Source organism: Harpia harpyja, chromosome 16 (genome assembly GCF_026419915.1).
Source record: "Harpia harpyja isolate bHarHar1 chromosome 16, bHarHar1 primary haplotype, whole genome shotgun sequence".
Taxonomy (NCBI): domain Eukaryota; kingdom Metazoa; phylum Chordata; class Aves; order Accipitriformes; family Accipitridae; genus Harpia; species Harpia harpyja.
In genome coordinates this window covers 22244438-22261857 of record NC_068955.1, presented here as the reverse complement: position 1 = coordinate 22261857, position 17420 = coordinate 22244438, and the positions used below count along the sequence as shown (strand labels likewise).

The 17420-nt window shown below is 40.5% G+C and overlaps 1 protein-coding gene across 4 annotated transcripts in view; it reads left to right on the top strand.

The window, feature by feature from the left end:
- Positions 1-17420, top strand: part of GALNT18 (polypeptide N-acetylgalactosaminyltransferase 18) — a 252985-nt gene that overhangs the window by 112686 nt on the left and 122879 nt on the right. For all 4 annotated transcript variants that reach the window (XM_052811200.1, XM_052811201.1, XM_052811198.1 and 1 more), the window contains exon 3: positions 9825-10017. In XM_052811200.1, coding sequence (XP_052667160.1) covers positions 9825-10017 — 193 coding nt within the window. The remainder of the gene's footprint in view (positions 1-9824; positions 10018-17420) is intronic.

Here is a 17420-nt window from a genome sequence, read left to right as displayed (position 1 = left end):
AAAGAGAATTAACGTAACTTGAACATTCAAAACAGTAAAATTTACTTTTCAGCATAAAACAATATTAATGTTGACACCTTGTTGGCAGTATTGTGATTTTGGGGGGAGGTGAGAGAATACATAAAATAACCTTTCTGAGGGAAGCTCTGTCACTGTTACTGTAACTTTAGATTTTGTCTTCTGAGTATACTCTTCTCCATGGCTGATGCAGTGTTGCATCTTGGTGAGCTGCTTCTGCCGTTGCTTGTCAGTGTTTCATCAGGCTGTACAAACATAGAGGTAATGTTTTCATTTCAGAGGTTCGTTCATCTGATAGAGGATTTATAGCAGTGTCCTGCATGGGATCAGCCTTCCAAGACAGGAATTGTCAGACTGTAATTATTAAGGATGCTGACAATGTGTTTGCATTAATTACAACAGACTTTGAAAGTGGAATCTTCCTCTGTGTATATTCCTGTGTGACAAAATTTAGGTAAAGTTTTCACACTTTTAAAAACTATATCAAGGCTCTATGGCCCAATGCAAGTCTGGGATTTTTACCTGTCATGTAGAATAGCCTCTGGCGAGAGGGCATGGAGGGTATAAATTGGCTAACAGATGAAGGGCACATGTAGAGGAAAAGGATGAAAGGATCTTTCCTTCCACAGGCAGCTGAAATACTATTGCCTGCAGGAAATCGAATATAGATTTTTTTTGAGTGCTGGGACCCACAGTCTGAGGCCATTAGGCCTATGAAAAAGTCGGTACTTAAAATCCTGAAACAATGCCCAAAGTACCAGTAGAGATAATCTAACAGATAAAGTTGCTGTGAGCTGCTTCATGATTGTCTCAAGAACCTGAAGGCTGCTGAGTTTGTGTGAGAAGGTCGGTTCCTTCAGTTTCTTCAAACTATGGTACTCTTTCATAAAAGCATTTAATAGATCATCTTGACTTCCAAGAATCTAGCTGCTGAACTTCAGAGCGAGCTGAGGTTTATTTTGTTTTTAATAATAGTCTACTTAGATTCGCATCCTTAGTCCACCTTTAAGGTAAGGCATGGTTACTGCATTACCTCTTTAATCATTGCATAGTCCTTCCTTTCTAGGCTGGTGAATCGAAGTGTCAAGCACTGGAGAACTCAGAAGAGCACGTGATCAAAGCCTTTTTGCCTACATCCTGGCACCACTTCTAAGTCATTTTTCTTTTGTGAGCAACCTGTTACACCTGAGCGTATGTAGTTTTGCTCAATTATTGATGCATTCTGCATGTCTTTAGCTGACAGGGGTATTTTTTCAAATAGGATATTTTTGCTGACTTGCTGTCTATCCCTTCTTGTTACTGGCACTTACTGAAATCAGCATATAAGGTTATACTGTGGATTTTGTTAAAGCACCTCTGATACCATGGAAGGCATTTTCACAATGGTAAAGCTTTGATATGAAACATTGCCACTTTTGTGAGTAGGCCTGCAGTCAAATGAGGGGAATAACAAAAACAAATCTTATGGACTAGTAACAACAAACATGTCTGAGTCTGCCTCTGCAACTATTTTTGCAGCCCTTTTCTGGCTTGATCCTTTCTCTTAATTGTAAACCTGTTCATGGTAATTTTTTTTAGGAAGAAAAGTTGAAATCTGAATGCAGCTGAAAAAAATTACTATTTCTTAAAGAGAACCTTGAAAGGTTTTTATGGAGATAGAGCTAATGATGTTAGTGTGCTTTTCTGTTGAAGCTGGCTATTTTGTTAGTCCCATTGTTCTCAGCAGTGTTGGTCTGAAGAGAGTTTCCTTTTTGAGGTATGCAATATGCATGTGAGTTTTTTATGAAACTTGCTAGTTCATAATGCAGAACCACATTCATTTAGTTACCATAGTGTAACTATGTTACCAGAATTGGCCTTGTGGTATGTGATGGTTTGACCCTGGCTGCCTGCCAGGTGCCACCAAAGCCACTCTATCACTCCCCTCCTCAACTAGACAGGGGAGAGAAAATATAAAAAAGGGTTCGTGGGTTGAGATAAAGACAGAGAGAGATCACTCGCCAATTACCATCACGGGCAAAACAGACTTGACTTGGGGAGATTACCGATCAAATCAGAGTAGGATAATGAGAAATAAACTCAAATCTTAAAACACCTTCCCCCCACCCCTCCCTTCTTCTCAGGCTCAGCTTCACTCCCAAATTCTCTACCTCCTCCTCCCCCAGTGGCACAGGGGGATGGGGAATAGGGAATTGGGGTCAGTTCATCACACGTTGTCTCTGCCGCTCCTCCCTTCTCAGGGGGAGGACTCCTCACACTCTTCCCCTGCGCCAGCGTGGGTTCCCTCCCATGGGAGACAGTCCTCCAAAAACTTCCCCCATGTGGGTCCTTCCCACGGGCTGCAGTTCTTCACAAACTGCTCCAGCATGGGTCCCTTCCATGGGCTGCAGTCCTTCAGGCACAGACTGCTCCAGCATGGGTCCCTTGTGGGGTTGCAAGTCCTGCCAGAAAACCTGCTCCAGCCTGGGCTCCTCTCTCCATGGGTCCCTAGGTCCTGCCAGGAGGCTGCTCCAGCGCGGGCTTCCCACGGGGTCACAGCCTCCTTCGGGCACCCACCTGCTCCAGCATGGGGTCTTCTCCAAGCTGCAGGTGGAGATCTGCTCCACCATGGACCTCCCTGGGCTGCAGGGGGACAGCCTGCCTCCCCATGGTCTTCCCCATGGGCTGCAGGGGAATGTCTGCTCCGGCGCCTGGAGCATTTCCTTCCCCTTCTTCTTCACTGCCCTGGGGGTCTGCAGAGTTCTTTCTCACATATTCTCACCCCTTTCTTCTCTGTCTGCAGCTTCTGTTGCGCAGGGGGTTTCCTCCCCCTTCTTAAATACATTCTCCCAGAGGCACTACCACAGTTGCTGATGGGCTCGGCCTTGGCCAGTGGCAGGTCCATCTTGCAGCCGACTGGCATTGGCTCTGTCGGACATGGGGGAAACTTCTAGCAGCTTCTCACAGAAGCCACTCCTGTAACCCCCCTGCTGCCAAAACCTTGCCATACAAACCCAATATATGGTGCTATTTGTAGAAATTGTTAATAATAGCTAAGGAGGCTGTTCTTATATGATGAAACTTCAAGGAGATATAGACATGAGAAATGAGAAACATCATAACAGAGTCAATTTAGCATCGGTCATAAACTGGATAAACGTTAAGCAGTGTACAGCTTAGGAAAATAAATACGAGAAAAAATAAGGAAAAAGATGTATTGCTGGCAGCAGTTGATGGTCCAAATTAAGCAGCACAGAAGAGGATAAGGCACATGCAGTGTACTGACTTGTGAAGTACTGAACTCTTACTGTTCAGGGCTGTCTTTATGTCCTTTTCTGTAAATCAAGTAGTTGTTAACTGCAGATGCATATTGGAAGAGAGGACGACTGATTTGTTTTAAAGCTTAAAGGCTTCCATAGATGGATCATGACACAATACAAACAGCCACAGCACCAGTTATAGATTTAGATGCTAAACCGCTTTAAAAATTATTCCTTATAGATGCTTTAGTATCATTATGCCTTAGCTACCACTGAAATTAGATTAAATATGGTAATATTCCCTACCCATTTAATCTGCTAAATGCCAGCTGTTAATGTTATTACATGAGTTAACGAACTTATTAGTTAAGGCCATATGAAACTTGAAGCAGCCACTGGTGTTCTCATGGTCTTTCTTAAATCTTGATAAGGAAGTATGAATGGGCAGAATCAGCACTTGCATAGCAGATAATGCAAGAAATATGTTGATGCAACATTGTTATGGGTTTGTGTGGTGTGGTTTTTTTGGTAGTGGGGGAGGGGCCACAGGGGTGGCTCCTGTGAGAAGCTGCTAGAAGCTTCCCCGGCTCCAAGTCAGACCCGCCTCTGGCCCAGGTCGAGCCCGTCAGTGACAGTGGTAGCGCCTCTGGGAGAACAGATTTAAGAAGGGGGACCGGCAGTGAGTAGGGGAGTTTTGGAATGTGAGAGGAACCCCTCTGCAGACACCGAGGTCAGTGAGGAAGGAGGAGGAGGAGGTGCACCAGAGGAGGTGGATGCCCCTGCAGCCCGTGGTGAGACGGCAGGCTGTCCCCCCCCAGCCCATGGAGGTGAATGGTGGAGCACAGGCCCCCGAAGACGGCCGTGACTCCATGGGAAAGCCCACGCTGGAGCAGTCTGTGACTGAAGATCGGCCCGCGGAAAGGACCCATGCCAGGGAAGTTTGTGAGGAACTGCAGCCTGCAGAAAGGACTCACGCTGGAGGAGTTCGTGAAGGGCTGTCTCCTGTGGGAGGGACCCCACGCTGGAGCAGGGGACGAGTGAGGAGTCCTCCCCCTGAGGAGGAAGGAGCAGCAGAGACAAGGTGGGATGAGCGGACCCCAACTCCCATCCCCTGCTCCCCTGCGCCACTGTGGGGAGGAGGGAGAGGGAACCGGGAGTGGGTTTGAGCTGGGAAGGAGGGAGGGGTGGGGGGAAGGTGTTCTAAGGTTTGGTTTTACTTCCTAGTATCCTTGTTTTGGTTTGATTTGTAGTAAATTAAATTGATTTTGCTTCTTCCCCAAGTTGAGCCTGTCTTTTGTCCATTACCATAAGTGGTGAGTGATCCCTCCCAGTCCTTATCTCGACCCATGAGCCTGCCTTTATTTTTCTCCTCATCCCACCGTGGCTGCGGTGGGGTGGGGAGTGAGCGAGTGGCTGCGTGGCTGCGTGGTGCTTTGTTACCAGCTGGGCTTAAATCACAACAAACATAAAATTATACTGGTGACAAAACTGAAGACAGTCTTTCAATGTTGCTAAACCTTTGCATAACCGATGCATCAGTGCTGTTAGAGGTGCTGTTTGTGGTTCTGAAAAAGATAGGCATTTGTTGGCTAGAAAATATCCCCATGTAATTAAATAATTACATTTTGCCAATGGTAATTAAATAATTGTGTTTTGCCAAGGTGCTTGAAGACTACTACAATTACAGTTGGATACAATAGTCTTCATTTCCTTCCTTTCATGACTTAAGAATGCTGTTGTAAATTAAATGGTTGTGCTACCCTGGAAATAATTGCATTTTCATGGTGGGCAGAACGATTCCTGTGCCATTATTTGCTGTTATCAAATGATGCTATATATATGCTTCGTGGTAATCAAAAAAATGCCTTCTTGAATTCCTTACTGTCTGGTCAGATTTTTTTATTATGTTGTTCTTTGTGTACTAGTTGTATGAGTTGCCTTATGAAAACTGGCAGAGAAAATGTGTATTGAGAAAAACTTAACAAAGTAAGTGTAGGTTATAAATAGATAACGAAGGAAGGGAGAGGAAGGAAAGGGATACACTGGTGCATTACACCAGTTGAGATCAGTAAAACTAAATGCATAACTTTTGATGGGATAGGGACCGTCTTGTCTTTTCTTGTTGCTTCTAACACATTGCTTGTCTGCAGCTCCTTACTAATAATAAGGGATAGGCATTTTGTTGTCTGTTTGTTTGCTGCTTCGTTGTACAACCTCTGAAGAAAGCAAGTATTCAATTTATTACCAATTAACACAAACATTTAATTACTAGTTTGGGTATTGGGAAACGAAGACAACATGGGGCACCTCCTACTCTCCTGACCTTGGTCTTAGAATCATAGAATCATTTAGGTTGGAAAAGACCTTCAAGATCATCGAATCCAACCATCAACCATGCCCACTAAACCATGTTCTGGAGTACCCCATCTACTCGCTTTTTGAATACCTCCAGGGATGGTGACTCCACCACTTCCCTGGGCAGCCTATTCCAATTTCTGACAACCCCCTCAGTAAAGAAATTTTTCCTAATATCTAACCTAAATCTCCCTTGCCGCAGCTTGAGGCCATTTCCTCTCATCCTATCTCCAGCCACCTGACAGCAGACACCAGCACCCATCTCACTACAACTCCCCTTTCAGGTAGTTGTAGAGAGCGATAAGGTCTCCCCTCAGCCTCCTCTTCTCCAGACTAAACAGCCCCAGCTCCCTCAGCCGCTCCTCATAAGACTTGTGCTCCAGGCCCCTCACCAACTTGGTTGCCCTTCTCTCATTTCCTTGTTTCCTCTGTTGTTCTCTCTGCTGCTCCCTTGAACACTTGTTCCCTCTTCCTCGTCATTTTCTGCCCTTTCTTAAATATTTCTTCACAGAAGTGCCACCAGTTTTGCTGATGGGCTCTGCTTTGGCCAGCAGCGAGTCTGTTGGGGAAATTACTATGTCTGACAGAGCAGCACCTGACCCTCTCCCACAGAGGCCACTCCTGCAGTCCTTCCACTACCCAAACCTTGCTGTTTGTACCCAGTACACTAGAAAAGGCTATTGAAACCTTTGTGTGTGTGTTTCGTTACAAGGGCAGTGTTAACTTCAAGTTCAAGCTTCAATTACTAATAAAAATATCTTTTATTATTAGGAGAGAGTTGGTTTCATGTCATGTACAACCTGGATTTCAGCAGCGTCTTCTGATTTGGTGTCTCTGACTTATTCTATATAACGAGCAACAGAAAGAGGAGAGGAATTTCCATCTTGGAGGCTGGTCAGTGAGATCAGATGAAGCAATAGATTTTATATTAATTGCATAACTAGTAAACATGATCCAGAAAGTATGAGCTAAAGACACACAGATGCTTTTGGAAAACAAGCTGTGAGTTTTTTGAGTCAGGTAAGCAGTATGTGATCAACCCCATGCTGATGCCATGAACAGCCAGGCTTCTGGAAGGAGACTTCTTCCACCCGGGTGTACAGCCAGCTGACATCTGTGTGATTTATCTCTAGTACCAATTGATTTAATGGCAAAGTGTCAGTCTGCCAAGCGTTAATACTACAGGCTCATGTCTGTGTACACTGATGCTCTTTGCATGGTTTGAAAAGTTAATATAGAGAAGACCCCATGTTAATATTTGCAGCAATGTGCTGCGGATGGTAAGCTTTCTTCCTACAGGAAAAATGGAACTAATCTTTACTTTTTAGTAATAACTGAGCAGATAAATGTGCCTACCTTTGTATTGCTTCAGGCAGTACTACTTACTGGTTCACCTTTGAGCCTTAGCTTCCCATGATCATTCTGCGATTGTAGAATCAGATGTTAAGAAGAAGAAGTGGCTGTGAGACTTCAGGCCGAGATCTGTTTACAGAGACTAAGGCATCAAATGATGCTTGCTGACTAGTTGAAAGGCAGCTGATAGTCTTATAATAATTGTTTTTATTTCTTGTGAGAGCCTGGCTGAATGAAGTCCCAAGGGTTTTCAGCCAAATAAAGGGAAGAAAGACTTTGTCATCAGAGATGCGTGCTTAATTCCATTGATTGGAATTGTAATTGAAAGTTCTTGCTATAACTCTTTTTTCCTGTAGAATAACATATTGAAATAACATGTTCGCTTAGTATACAAAAAATGGCTGCATTTGACAAGTGGTTTATTAGAGCTTGTAAACTAAATTCACAGATATCCATTGCTGGAAAATATTAGTCTTGCAGATACAACCTGGATTACTGAGTGCTTTTTCAATCAAAAAACAGCAAGAGATTCATAGACCACTTTAGGAAATACTCCCTCCCACGTGATCATTAGATAAAATTCAATAGATGCCTGTGTGAGTGTGATTCTGTGAAGGCGGTTGTTTCTGGGATGGCTCTTCATCCATGGAAAATTATCCTTGGAACTGCCCGTAGTTACAAATGCATATACATGCAATATTCTTACCATGAGTCTTATTTTTATTCAGATGTCTTCACGCATTGTGCTGTCTGCATGTAGGTGGATCCTACAGTCTTCTGCCATAAGTGTAATATAAATATCAAAGTTAAAACCTTCAGGGAAAGTGTGCTTGATTTGGAGAAATCCAGGTTAATGTAACATACAACAGGTTGAACAAATACTTGCATATTTTTCTTGATTAGCGTGAATGTACGTGTTCTTGAAAAGTGCCAAGGAACATTAATTTCTACTGGCCAGGATCAGGACCGTACCTAATCTAAATATCTCTTATGATGTGAAGGTAGTTTGTGAGATTCTTTGTGTAAATTCAAGTTGTTTTTGTGGAGATCACATAGTTATCAAAAAACAGAGATATCTGGGACTTTCCCTGTTGCTGTGATTTTTGGACTGGCATTTAAAAACTATTCTGCCTTTCTCAAGTTAGGACCTTCTAAAATGATCTGAATTTATCAAACTTTTTTAACTTCCATTGCAGAGTCGTATGTGAACTCACAAGCTCCACTCTGTCACATTTATCATGTGGTAGCGGGGGCTGTCAGTGTAGTTTTCTCATTTGACTGAGAGTTTAGTATGTCTTTAGTCTTTGAAGAACTGGAGCCAATTCCAGGATTCAGGCTGGGAGGCAGTACTTCAACAAGTAAAGAAACGTTACATATTTACAGAGGTTGGAATGTAATGCAGGGAAGCAAGTGTCATTAGTTTCCTGTCAGTATTGTCAGGGGAAAAAGAAAAACATCTTGAATGAATCAAACAACTTAATCTTCTCAATTCATGTTTTTGCATTTCAGGTTCTTTTTAGTAAGAGATCAAAGAATGTGCTTCCTGGCATTCTTTGGGAGTCAGGATTCTGGTGGTATATACTACTAGTACATAAATTGTTGTCCTTAGGTGTCCTTAAGCCAGCTGTCAGGTCTATAAAGGACTTTGGACACAGTTGAAGTTTCTGCCTATTGGACTTTTGAAAGATTCACTTTTGTTTTTCTAAGTCTTTGTGTGACCCAGCAGTTATGGTTTATGAGTACAGCTCATCAGAAATGAGAGTTTTTATTTAGTTGGTTAGTTGTTAATGGCTGTGGAGACTTCATAAATAGTTAGAACTTCCAGAAAATGAAGACATTTTTTCTTTGTGAAGCTCTAGTTTATGATGACAAGTCAGGATCAAGTAAGGCGTTTGATCTTTCTTCATTAGTGTACTATGTATCATGAAGTGTTTACAGAGGCAAGGGGTTCTCTGGGTTAGATTGTGTGGTCAACTTCGTAAAGACTGAAGGGATGGTTGGAGGGGTGAGATGGTACTGTTACAGAAAGCCTTACAAGTCACCTTGAACAGACTTCTTGAGCAACTAAATATTGAGAACAGATGCTGTGGCTTCATTGTCCTGGAGCTCTTAAATTAAGTTGTAGGAATATAATTTCCCATCTTGTCTATTGGTTATTGCAACCAGAGATGTGGCCTTGTTGAACAAAAGCATTTTATAATGACACAAATATTACAAAGTGATGATCTCAGTAGCATTGTTGCACACACCTAAATATGGACTAAAAATTCAGATAGGCTGGATCGGTAAACTGGACCATAAAATTATTAAGTGACTGAAACTGGTTTGCTATTTAAACATGGATGCCAAGTGCAGGGAATTTTTTCTCTCTGTTGAATCTGTAGTTTCAAAGAACTTATTTTACACACAAACTTTGCCAGCCATTTTGTGTGATCTGTACAGACTCTCTCTTCTCTTCCTTTGGCTTTGTTTTTCCCCTTCAAAACTTTAATCTTTTTCTAGCAAGATAATTCAGGCTGAAACAAAATAACGTTCTTATTGTCTGATAAGAATCCTTTTGAAATTTAATTCATTTAGATTTATTGGTCCCGGCCTTTAGTCTGATTGTGATGAAAAAGAATTGGTTTTAACTAATTGTATTTTGAATATTAAATTTTGAGCCTTAGGTGCTAATAGTTACACTGCCACAAGAGGTATGTGAGGGTGTGTTACGTGAAGACTTACAGGCCGCTGTAAGCCAGCAGCACGTGCTGTTCTGTGTGGTGTTCTCCCTAAAGTTATGCTTTTTAAAGTAACATACCCTAGAGCCTGTTGGAATGAGAGTCTAAAATCGCTTCTTTTTGTCTTTGTCTTTTGTAGAAGCTCCACCAAAACTGGAAGAAAATCCTGCTGAAGCGTTCACTGATTCATCTCTCTTTGCTCACTGGGGCCAGGATCTCAGTCCTGAAAATAGACGTATCGCACTTAAACAATTCCAGTATTATGGCTACAATGCTTACCTGAGCGATCGCTTGCCACTGGACAGGCCCTTGCCTGACCTTAGGCCTAATGGGTGAGTGCTGTAGTTCAACCTAGCATTGTAGATCCTGAATTATAGAGTCTGTTAGCTCTTTTTCACCTGGAAGTGTTATGTTGTTTGATCACATAGAAGGTAGGTTACATACAGTGGCCAGAATGAGTAATTTCTATCAAATATATGAAGGTTAGATGTTTCAAATGTCTCCTGAAGTACCAGAGTGCTCAAATTAAGTCCTGTTAAAATCCCACTAACTATCCATTAAAAGTTCCCTGAGATCCTTTGCAACCTTAATCTCACCTACAATTTACATTAGATAGCAAGTGTTTTATTGCTAAAAGAATAACCTTTTTATGTTAAATTTATCACAGTATCTGACTAAGGTAGGAAGAAAATTAGAACTGCTCTTTTTGAAAGCCCAGAACTGTCTGATAAAGATCGGTAAGCAGGTGAAACTGTTGAGCTCTATTGGTGAAATATGCGATTTAATCAAGCAGTGTGTACCAGCTGAAAGCCCATGGAGCCTCCTTCAGTAGACTGTTCTCTGCTAAGAAGCATGCATGTTAGGCGGGGTTAATATGGCCACTGTTATTGCACAATGGCTTGGTGAGATGGATGGGACCAAGGGAGTGAACAACCTTCCCTTCAGTGCATTTGAGGCCTGGTCTGGTAGGACCATTCACAGAGACAGTTAATGCTCAACTTCTTTTCAGCCTTGGTGATACATCTGATCCTTTGAACAAACAGCAGCTCTGGGGATGGGGAAATGGGTGGAGGGAAAACTGCTTTTTTGCAGCTCATTAAAAAAAATTATTAAAGTAAACATGATGGGTACTTACTGAATTGAAGATGTGATCTTACTGATTTTAACCAAATGTTTTAATAACTAAAGCAGTAAGCAGTGCATTTTGCTGTATATTAAGTTGTCTGATATTAATGAAAAGATATTAACACCACTCTAGGCAGCACTTTAGCAATTTTAAATATATTTATGCTATAATTATTATATATTACATTTTAGAAATATTTATGTTGTAGATTTGCTGAAATAATGACTTTAAGAAAATCAGAGTCCATGCAATTATATTTATATTTTGGTTAAATCAGTTTAGCACTGTCTGTAGGGACAGTATCTTTTTTTTAAATTGTAAACTAATTTAGAGGAAAAATAAATCTTCTGTCACTAACAAGACATCAATGACAGAAATGTTTCTGTTCTTATATCTCTTTTGAAATTACTGTCCTGAATGATTTCAATCTAAATTTTTTATAACTATAGGTTTTAAAAATGAAAAAGACAGAGAAAATGAATGTTACTGTAGCTGAAAGAAATAAATTACGGTTGGGATTTTAAAAGAAACTCCAGTTAGAAATGAGTCATGATCCTAATTTCTATGAAATTTTTGATCCTTAATTAACTATCTGCCGGAAGCATGTTAGACTTTACAATGTGCTTATGGACGCATGCATACAAAATAATGGCTTAGTAATGGTAGCTCGGGAAGATGTTTTCCCCCCACCCCCTTTATTATTGTTCAGGAGCAAGCAGGTAATCTGACACTGAAATGTAGTAAATTCTGATACTGAAGGAAATGAAGTGTGTTGTCAGGTAGTATGTAAACTGTTTGCTGTATCTATGGCACCCTGTGGAGTACAGAGCTACAGGGTATTCTGAAAGTCTTGTTGCTGAAGAAAGAATTCCCACTCCTGATATGCAAATTCTCATTTGTGTGAGAGCACATGCATGGCTATTGTGGGAAAAAAAACCTACCCTGCAAGATTATGTTTTCCACTGTAATAACCGATTTTTAGCATCTGTTTTTAAAGCCAATTGCATTAGTCACTTCCAGAGTCTATACAGATGTGTTTAAATTATCCATGGGCAGATACTAGGCTCAAGCAGTGTAGCATGAAAGCCAAGGACAGCTTGGTCTGAAGAGAGTACACAGCACGTGGCATGGGGACCAAGTTAATCAACTTTGTTGGGCCTTAGTCAGTTGTGGTATTCCTGTTTGACTAGAAGTGCGCGAAAGCACAGACATGACAGAGGTACCACAATAGCTCTGGATGGAGTTAGCCTAGGTCTAACCAAGCTCATTAGCCTGCATTTAGCAGTGGTTCTGCAAGAGTCAGCGTGACATTAGAATCCCAGCAAAGGCTTGTGGGCAGGTAGGTAAAGGAATGGAGTTCATATAGATATGTCTGGGCTCAGCTGTGGTCTATCATCTGTATTCATAACCTATCATATGATGTATAGGAAGTTGGAAAGACAACAGAAATATATGTATAACTGAAGTCTAATGTAATTCATATATGGTTGGCCCCAATTGAGACTGGGAGAATTAAGTGATCTGCCAAGACTGTGTAGTGTTAGTACCCCTTTTATATCACACTGGTATGACTCAGCCTTGACCTTCTTTCTGCCTGCAGTGCTCTGAGAATTCATGTCAAAATAACTTTGCAGAGGAGCTCAGTGTTTCTTTGCAAGGTTCTGCCATGCGAAAGGCTGTTCCGCGTGTGTAATAACCCTGTATTATAGCGTAGAGGATTTTGTAGGGTTGATATTGTCAACATTTAATGCCACGAGAAAACCAGAGGACAATTAGAGGTTGCTGAGCCATGATACTTGTGGAGGAGGGAGCAAATATTTGACCTTTCCCAGTCCTCCAGTGTGGGTGGGATGCAGAGGTGGGAGACCATATTTAGTAGTAAGGGCAGTGCACTCTGCCTAATTCCCTGATTCTGGCTTCTCTGGAAAAAAATGACCATCAGTCAGACAGAAACATCCAGCAGATTGCACCTGGGTCAGACTGTGGCAGTCGTCACACCTTGCAGTGGGACCTTCTCGTGTTTTTAGGTACTGCAGAGTGGTTTCTCACCCTCTGTAGAGCCACGAACCTCATGTCCTGTGATAAAACGTTCAGAATTTGGTTACTTTTCACTGTGAATATTTGTGCTAGCACAGTGGAGTCCCCAGCACGGTCCAAGATAATCCATTACAATACAGATTGTAATATATAACTCCCCTGGATATCCCAGCCTCCTGAAGTAATCATCACATCCTGAAGGAGGCTCTGGTTTTGCGGTACTTAGTAGATAGTACAAGCAGTATTGTGGAATATTGCTTATACTGTCTTTCCCAAGGCCTCCGTTTATTTTCTGCTGCTGAAATTGGGTGCTCTGCTGTTTACCACCCTTATGTGGATCCGTTAGCCCGTAACATATCTACACGCAGACTAACAAATAACTACTGGCTCTAATGAACTTGGAAGCATTGAGGAAGGCAATGTTGCCCTTACTGTGTGCAGGAACAGGATAATACTTCGGTGTTAGTTATAATTCTGTTGTGCTCATTACTTTAAGTAGGGCAGGCAGTAAGTACCCACAAAGCTTGTTGTGATTGAAATGTTGAACAAGCTCACACAGAAATACATTATTAAAAGTTAGGTTGTTTAGGGATCCTAAAGCTGTGTACCACATCTCCTTTTGAGTGTATACACTTAGAATTCTACTTTGTTGGCTTGTAAATTTTTGTTGCCCGATCCAGTGTGGCAAAGCACATGTGGGAAAGAGAGAGAACATTCTTCTTTGCTTATGTGATGAGAGAGCAAGGGGTAGTGGAAGAAGAGGTATGCAGCAGGACCCCAGCAGAGGAACTATTTTTGCAGAGTTTTGCTCCTGCATAGCCCGTATGATATGAAGGAGCTGACCAGTAGGCATAAAGCAACTTTTTCAGTCAGTGTAACTGCAGTCAGCCAAACTTCTTTTGCATTGGTAAAAACAGTATTTATATGAAGAAGCAAAGGCAGGAAAGGTGGAGGGGGAAAAGAAGCATTTAAAGCTCAGATGTTTTTTCTTCTTTGGAGATTGCTAAATAGTATGATATAGCATTTGGTGTGCAGCAGGTTTGCCCTTTTACTAGCTGAGTCAGTGCTGTTTGGCATCTAGACAAGTGCAGAGGAGATGTCCTGTTTCCTGTGCAGAGAAAGGCTTTGTCCATTTTGTAAGTACTTCTTGTTTCAAACAGTTCACCAGTCCCAAATTGTATTACTTTGAGGCTCAATTCGGCAAGGGACAATGGTAGAAGCCTTGAAGAGCAGCAGAATTAGGTTTGTGATAAAGTTGACACAAACAGAGCAGGTGGGAAATCCACTGAATGAGAATATGAGTACAAGGGAGAAAAATTAAGCATTGGCTGGTTGAGGAGATTGATGCTTTTTAGGACAAAAGCTGTTTATGTGTGTACCTCTGTCCAAAATGTCCATCAGTGTTATGGTGATATATGCAGTCCTGGATGTAGTGTGCAAGACATCAGACTTTTCCTTTATTAAAACTGATGTAAGAAAAACATGTGATCTCAAACTGTGAGGTTCAGGCTGGGCATTTGCATGTTAGCTCTGCTTCTCCCCAAAACCCAGCTCTTACAGACTTGCATTCCATAAGTGTTTGCTTCCACATGTGTCTGTGAAATAGTTCTGTTTTACTGGGCTTATGTTAGTGATGGATATGGCTCCATGTTAATTTCTGACCCAGTTCTTTTGTTTCTAGTCATGAAAGATAGCATAAATATTGTATGTTCTATTTCATGTTTCAAAGGAATCCTTTAAAAAGAGCACAAAAGACTAGTACTTTACCTATTGTATTGTTTTGGACAGAAGTCCTAAAATTACCAAATTATTCAGCATTCTTGTTAAATACCTAACGTTTAACTCTGTCATATTTCCCACTCCCTTTTACTCATCTCTCTACCTTTGATTCTTCTTTATCTTGTCTCACTTTTGCCTGCCTTCAAACTGACTCATAGCAGTGGTGTGTACTGCCTGGGTGGCCACCCTCTGTGATTCCGATTTGTGCTTCAGTTTGTCCTGTCTGAATGTATCTCCTCAAATGGCTGCTCTAGATGTATTTAATATCACTAGCAGTGATATCAAATCAGCATGCAATCTCCAAGATGCTACAATAACCTAAGTTAATAATGATGTACACTTGTTGGTTTTGATCTTCCCCATTGTCTCCTTTAAATGAAAGAAGATGTGATGCAGTAATCTGCACGCTCTCTCTCTCATTTTCTCTCTCTCAGTCTCTTTTTAGTGAATGTTCTTTCACTTGGCTTACATTTGCACTAAAACATGCTCCAAATAATCCCTGGCATAGTACTGTGAGAGGCTAACAATTTTTGGCCAAATAGCTATACAGAATTCTTCTCATGTTCATCCAAAAATGAGTTTTATTGAGATAATCAACTCCCAGCTTACTGTTATTACTGCTTTATTCAGAGAAAGATGTTGTTTTTAAGTACCAAGAAAAAAATGGACCTTTATTGTATAATTTTATCGACATGAATAGCTTTTATTAAAAGAAGTGGGGAATCAGTCTGTTACAGTTAAATCTATGCTGCAAGATGCTTAGGAGACCAAGAACTAATCACTCTTGTGTTACAATCTTGGAACTTATCTGCGTATTTATCAAGCTCCCTGCCTGTTATCTAATCTTCCCTTATTACAAACTTTTTGTTTGTTTTTAGGGGTTGGTGCCAGGTGAGAAAAAAATGTTAGCCATGTTCACTTATAGTTACATGGTAACTAACTCTATATTCAAATTCCTCACACAATTGTATGCCTGCCTTTGCTCCATTGTAATAGAAGATGATGACCACAAAGATTTCTAGATTTGCAGCAGAAGTACTGTCTTACTGGCTGTAGTTCTGTAGTAATAGATTGTAATCCTCAGAGATGAGGAGAAAAGCCCTCTTTATGTATGTATGCCTTGTTAGCATAGTTCAGTTAACACTTATAATAGCAAAAGGAAAAACGAAGAATGATCACAAAATGAAATTATAAACAGAGATAGTTGAGCTGGAATTCTTATAAGACTCAGTTCTTTTGCAAGAGTCTTAGTGCTATTTATTTCATTTATGCCAGAACGGGATTTTTTTTTTTTTTCTCCCATATATCTTGAACTTCCATTTGCCATTTTGGCTGATGACAAAATGTTACCAGATATTGAAGAAAGTACGATTCTGTTCCTGCTTGTGCTTCTGAGAAATTCTTATTCAGCTGAAACTAAAGCTCCCTCCCACATATGTTCTTAAAACAATACTTTAACCCCAAATGTTTTAGTAATACACTGTATTGCATCCTGTGTTTTTAAAAAAAACGTGGAATAGATTACATACGTTAATGATTAAAACACAAAAGTGTTCTGTTGCCATTGTTGGCTGCGATACCTGTGTAACTCTTGGTGAAAGGTTCTCAAAAATTGCAGTAAATAATTCTTTTTCATAATTTTTATATGTATTTGTAGAAGGTCTCAGAGATAAGTTATTAATACAGGAAATCATTCTGGCTTTGTTGTTCTTACTGCATAGTTATGCTAAACTAACTTTAATGTGACTGGCTAAATATTCTTATCATAATGCATATATTCTAGAGAAATATAATTTTCTTATGGACAAATATTTGAAAGAAGATTTGTAATGTATGCTGTCCTCCATTTACCAGAGTTGTGCTTGAAATAGAACACCAGGAGTTTCTCTAAATTTCTGGTAACCATGGCAACTGTTACTTTAGTGTTATTAGCCCAATGTAATTTAGCAGAGTAGGTTGCTAGAGGAAATTTTTTAGCTACATTGGACTGATACTCATTATTGTAATTCTAAATAATATTTAGAATTTATGTTTAAAAATCACTTAGTCATAATACTGAAATACACTCTATACTTCATGGATTTGTTTTGTTAGCGAGAGCCTCACTTTGCAGAGAGACAGGTTAGGGGTCTTGTCCAAGGCCCCTGGATGAGTCCGAGGCAGAGCTGTCATTGAAACTTGAACGTTGCTGGTTGCCACGCAACTGTTCAATTTTTAGTGCTTAATGGATCTAAGATTTTGATCCATGCAATTTCCTCCCTTTTTCCATCTTCAGCATGTTTTATACACATATACACGCACCCTTTCTCTGTAGCTATTTTGTTCATTCCTAGAATTCTGGAGTTTTATTCCTCATAAAACTTGGCATAAAGAAGAGAGACGTACATGTGAAACTGCACAAGTGCTCTGCATTCTGTGCATGATACGAGGTCTGCGGTTTCATTCTGATTTGTTTAAATAAAAAAAAGCAGGTAATTTTTATTGTCATCATCTGATACAAAAAACAGTGTAGGCAGGAAAATGCACTTTTTAAAAACTACACACATTGAAAAAGAAGTGAATTCAAGGTAGAAGTAAAGATGATAAATGAGTCTGAAGTGAAGAAGGAACACATGAACTCAATTTAGGAGTGTACCCTCAGTGAAAATGAATCCATTCGAAAAGACTAAAGAAATTAGACACAATGGGAGCCTAATTCTATTCACTTGTATTGTATGTAGTTATCTTTTAATGTACAGTGGAGCAAAAAGGGGGTCAAATGACATTCACAGCATTAAACACTTTGCTCTTGTA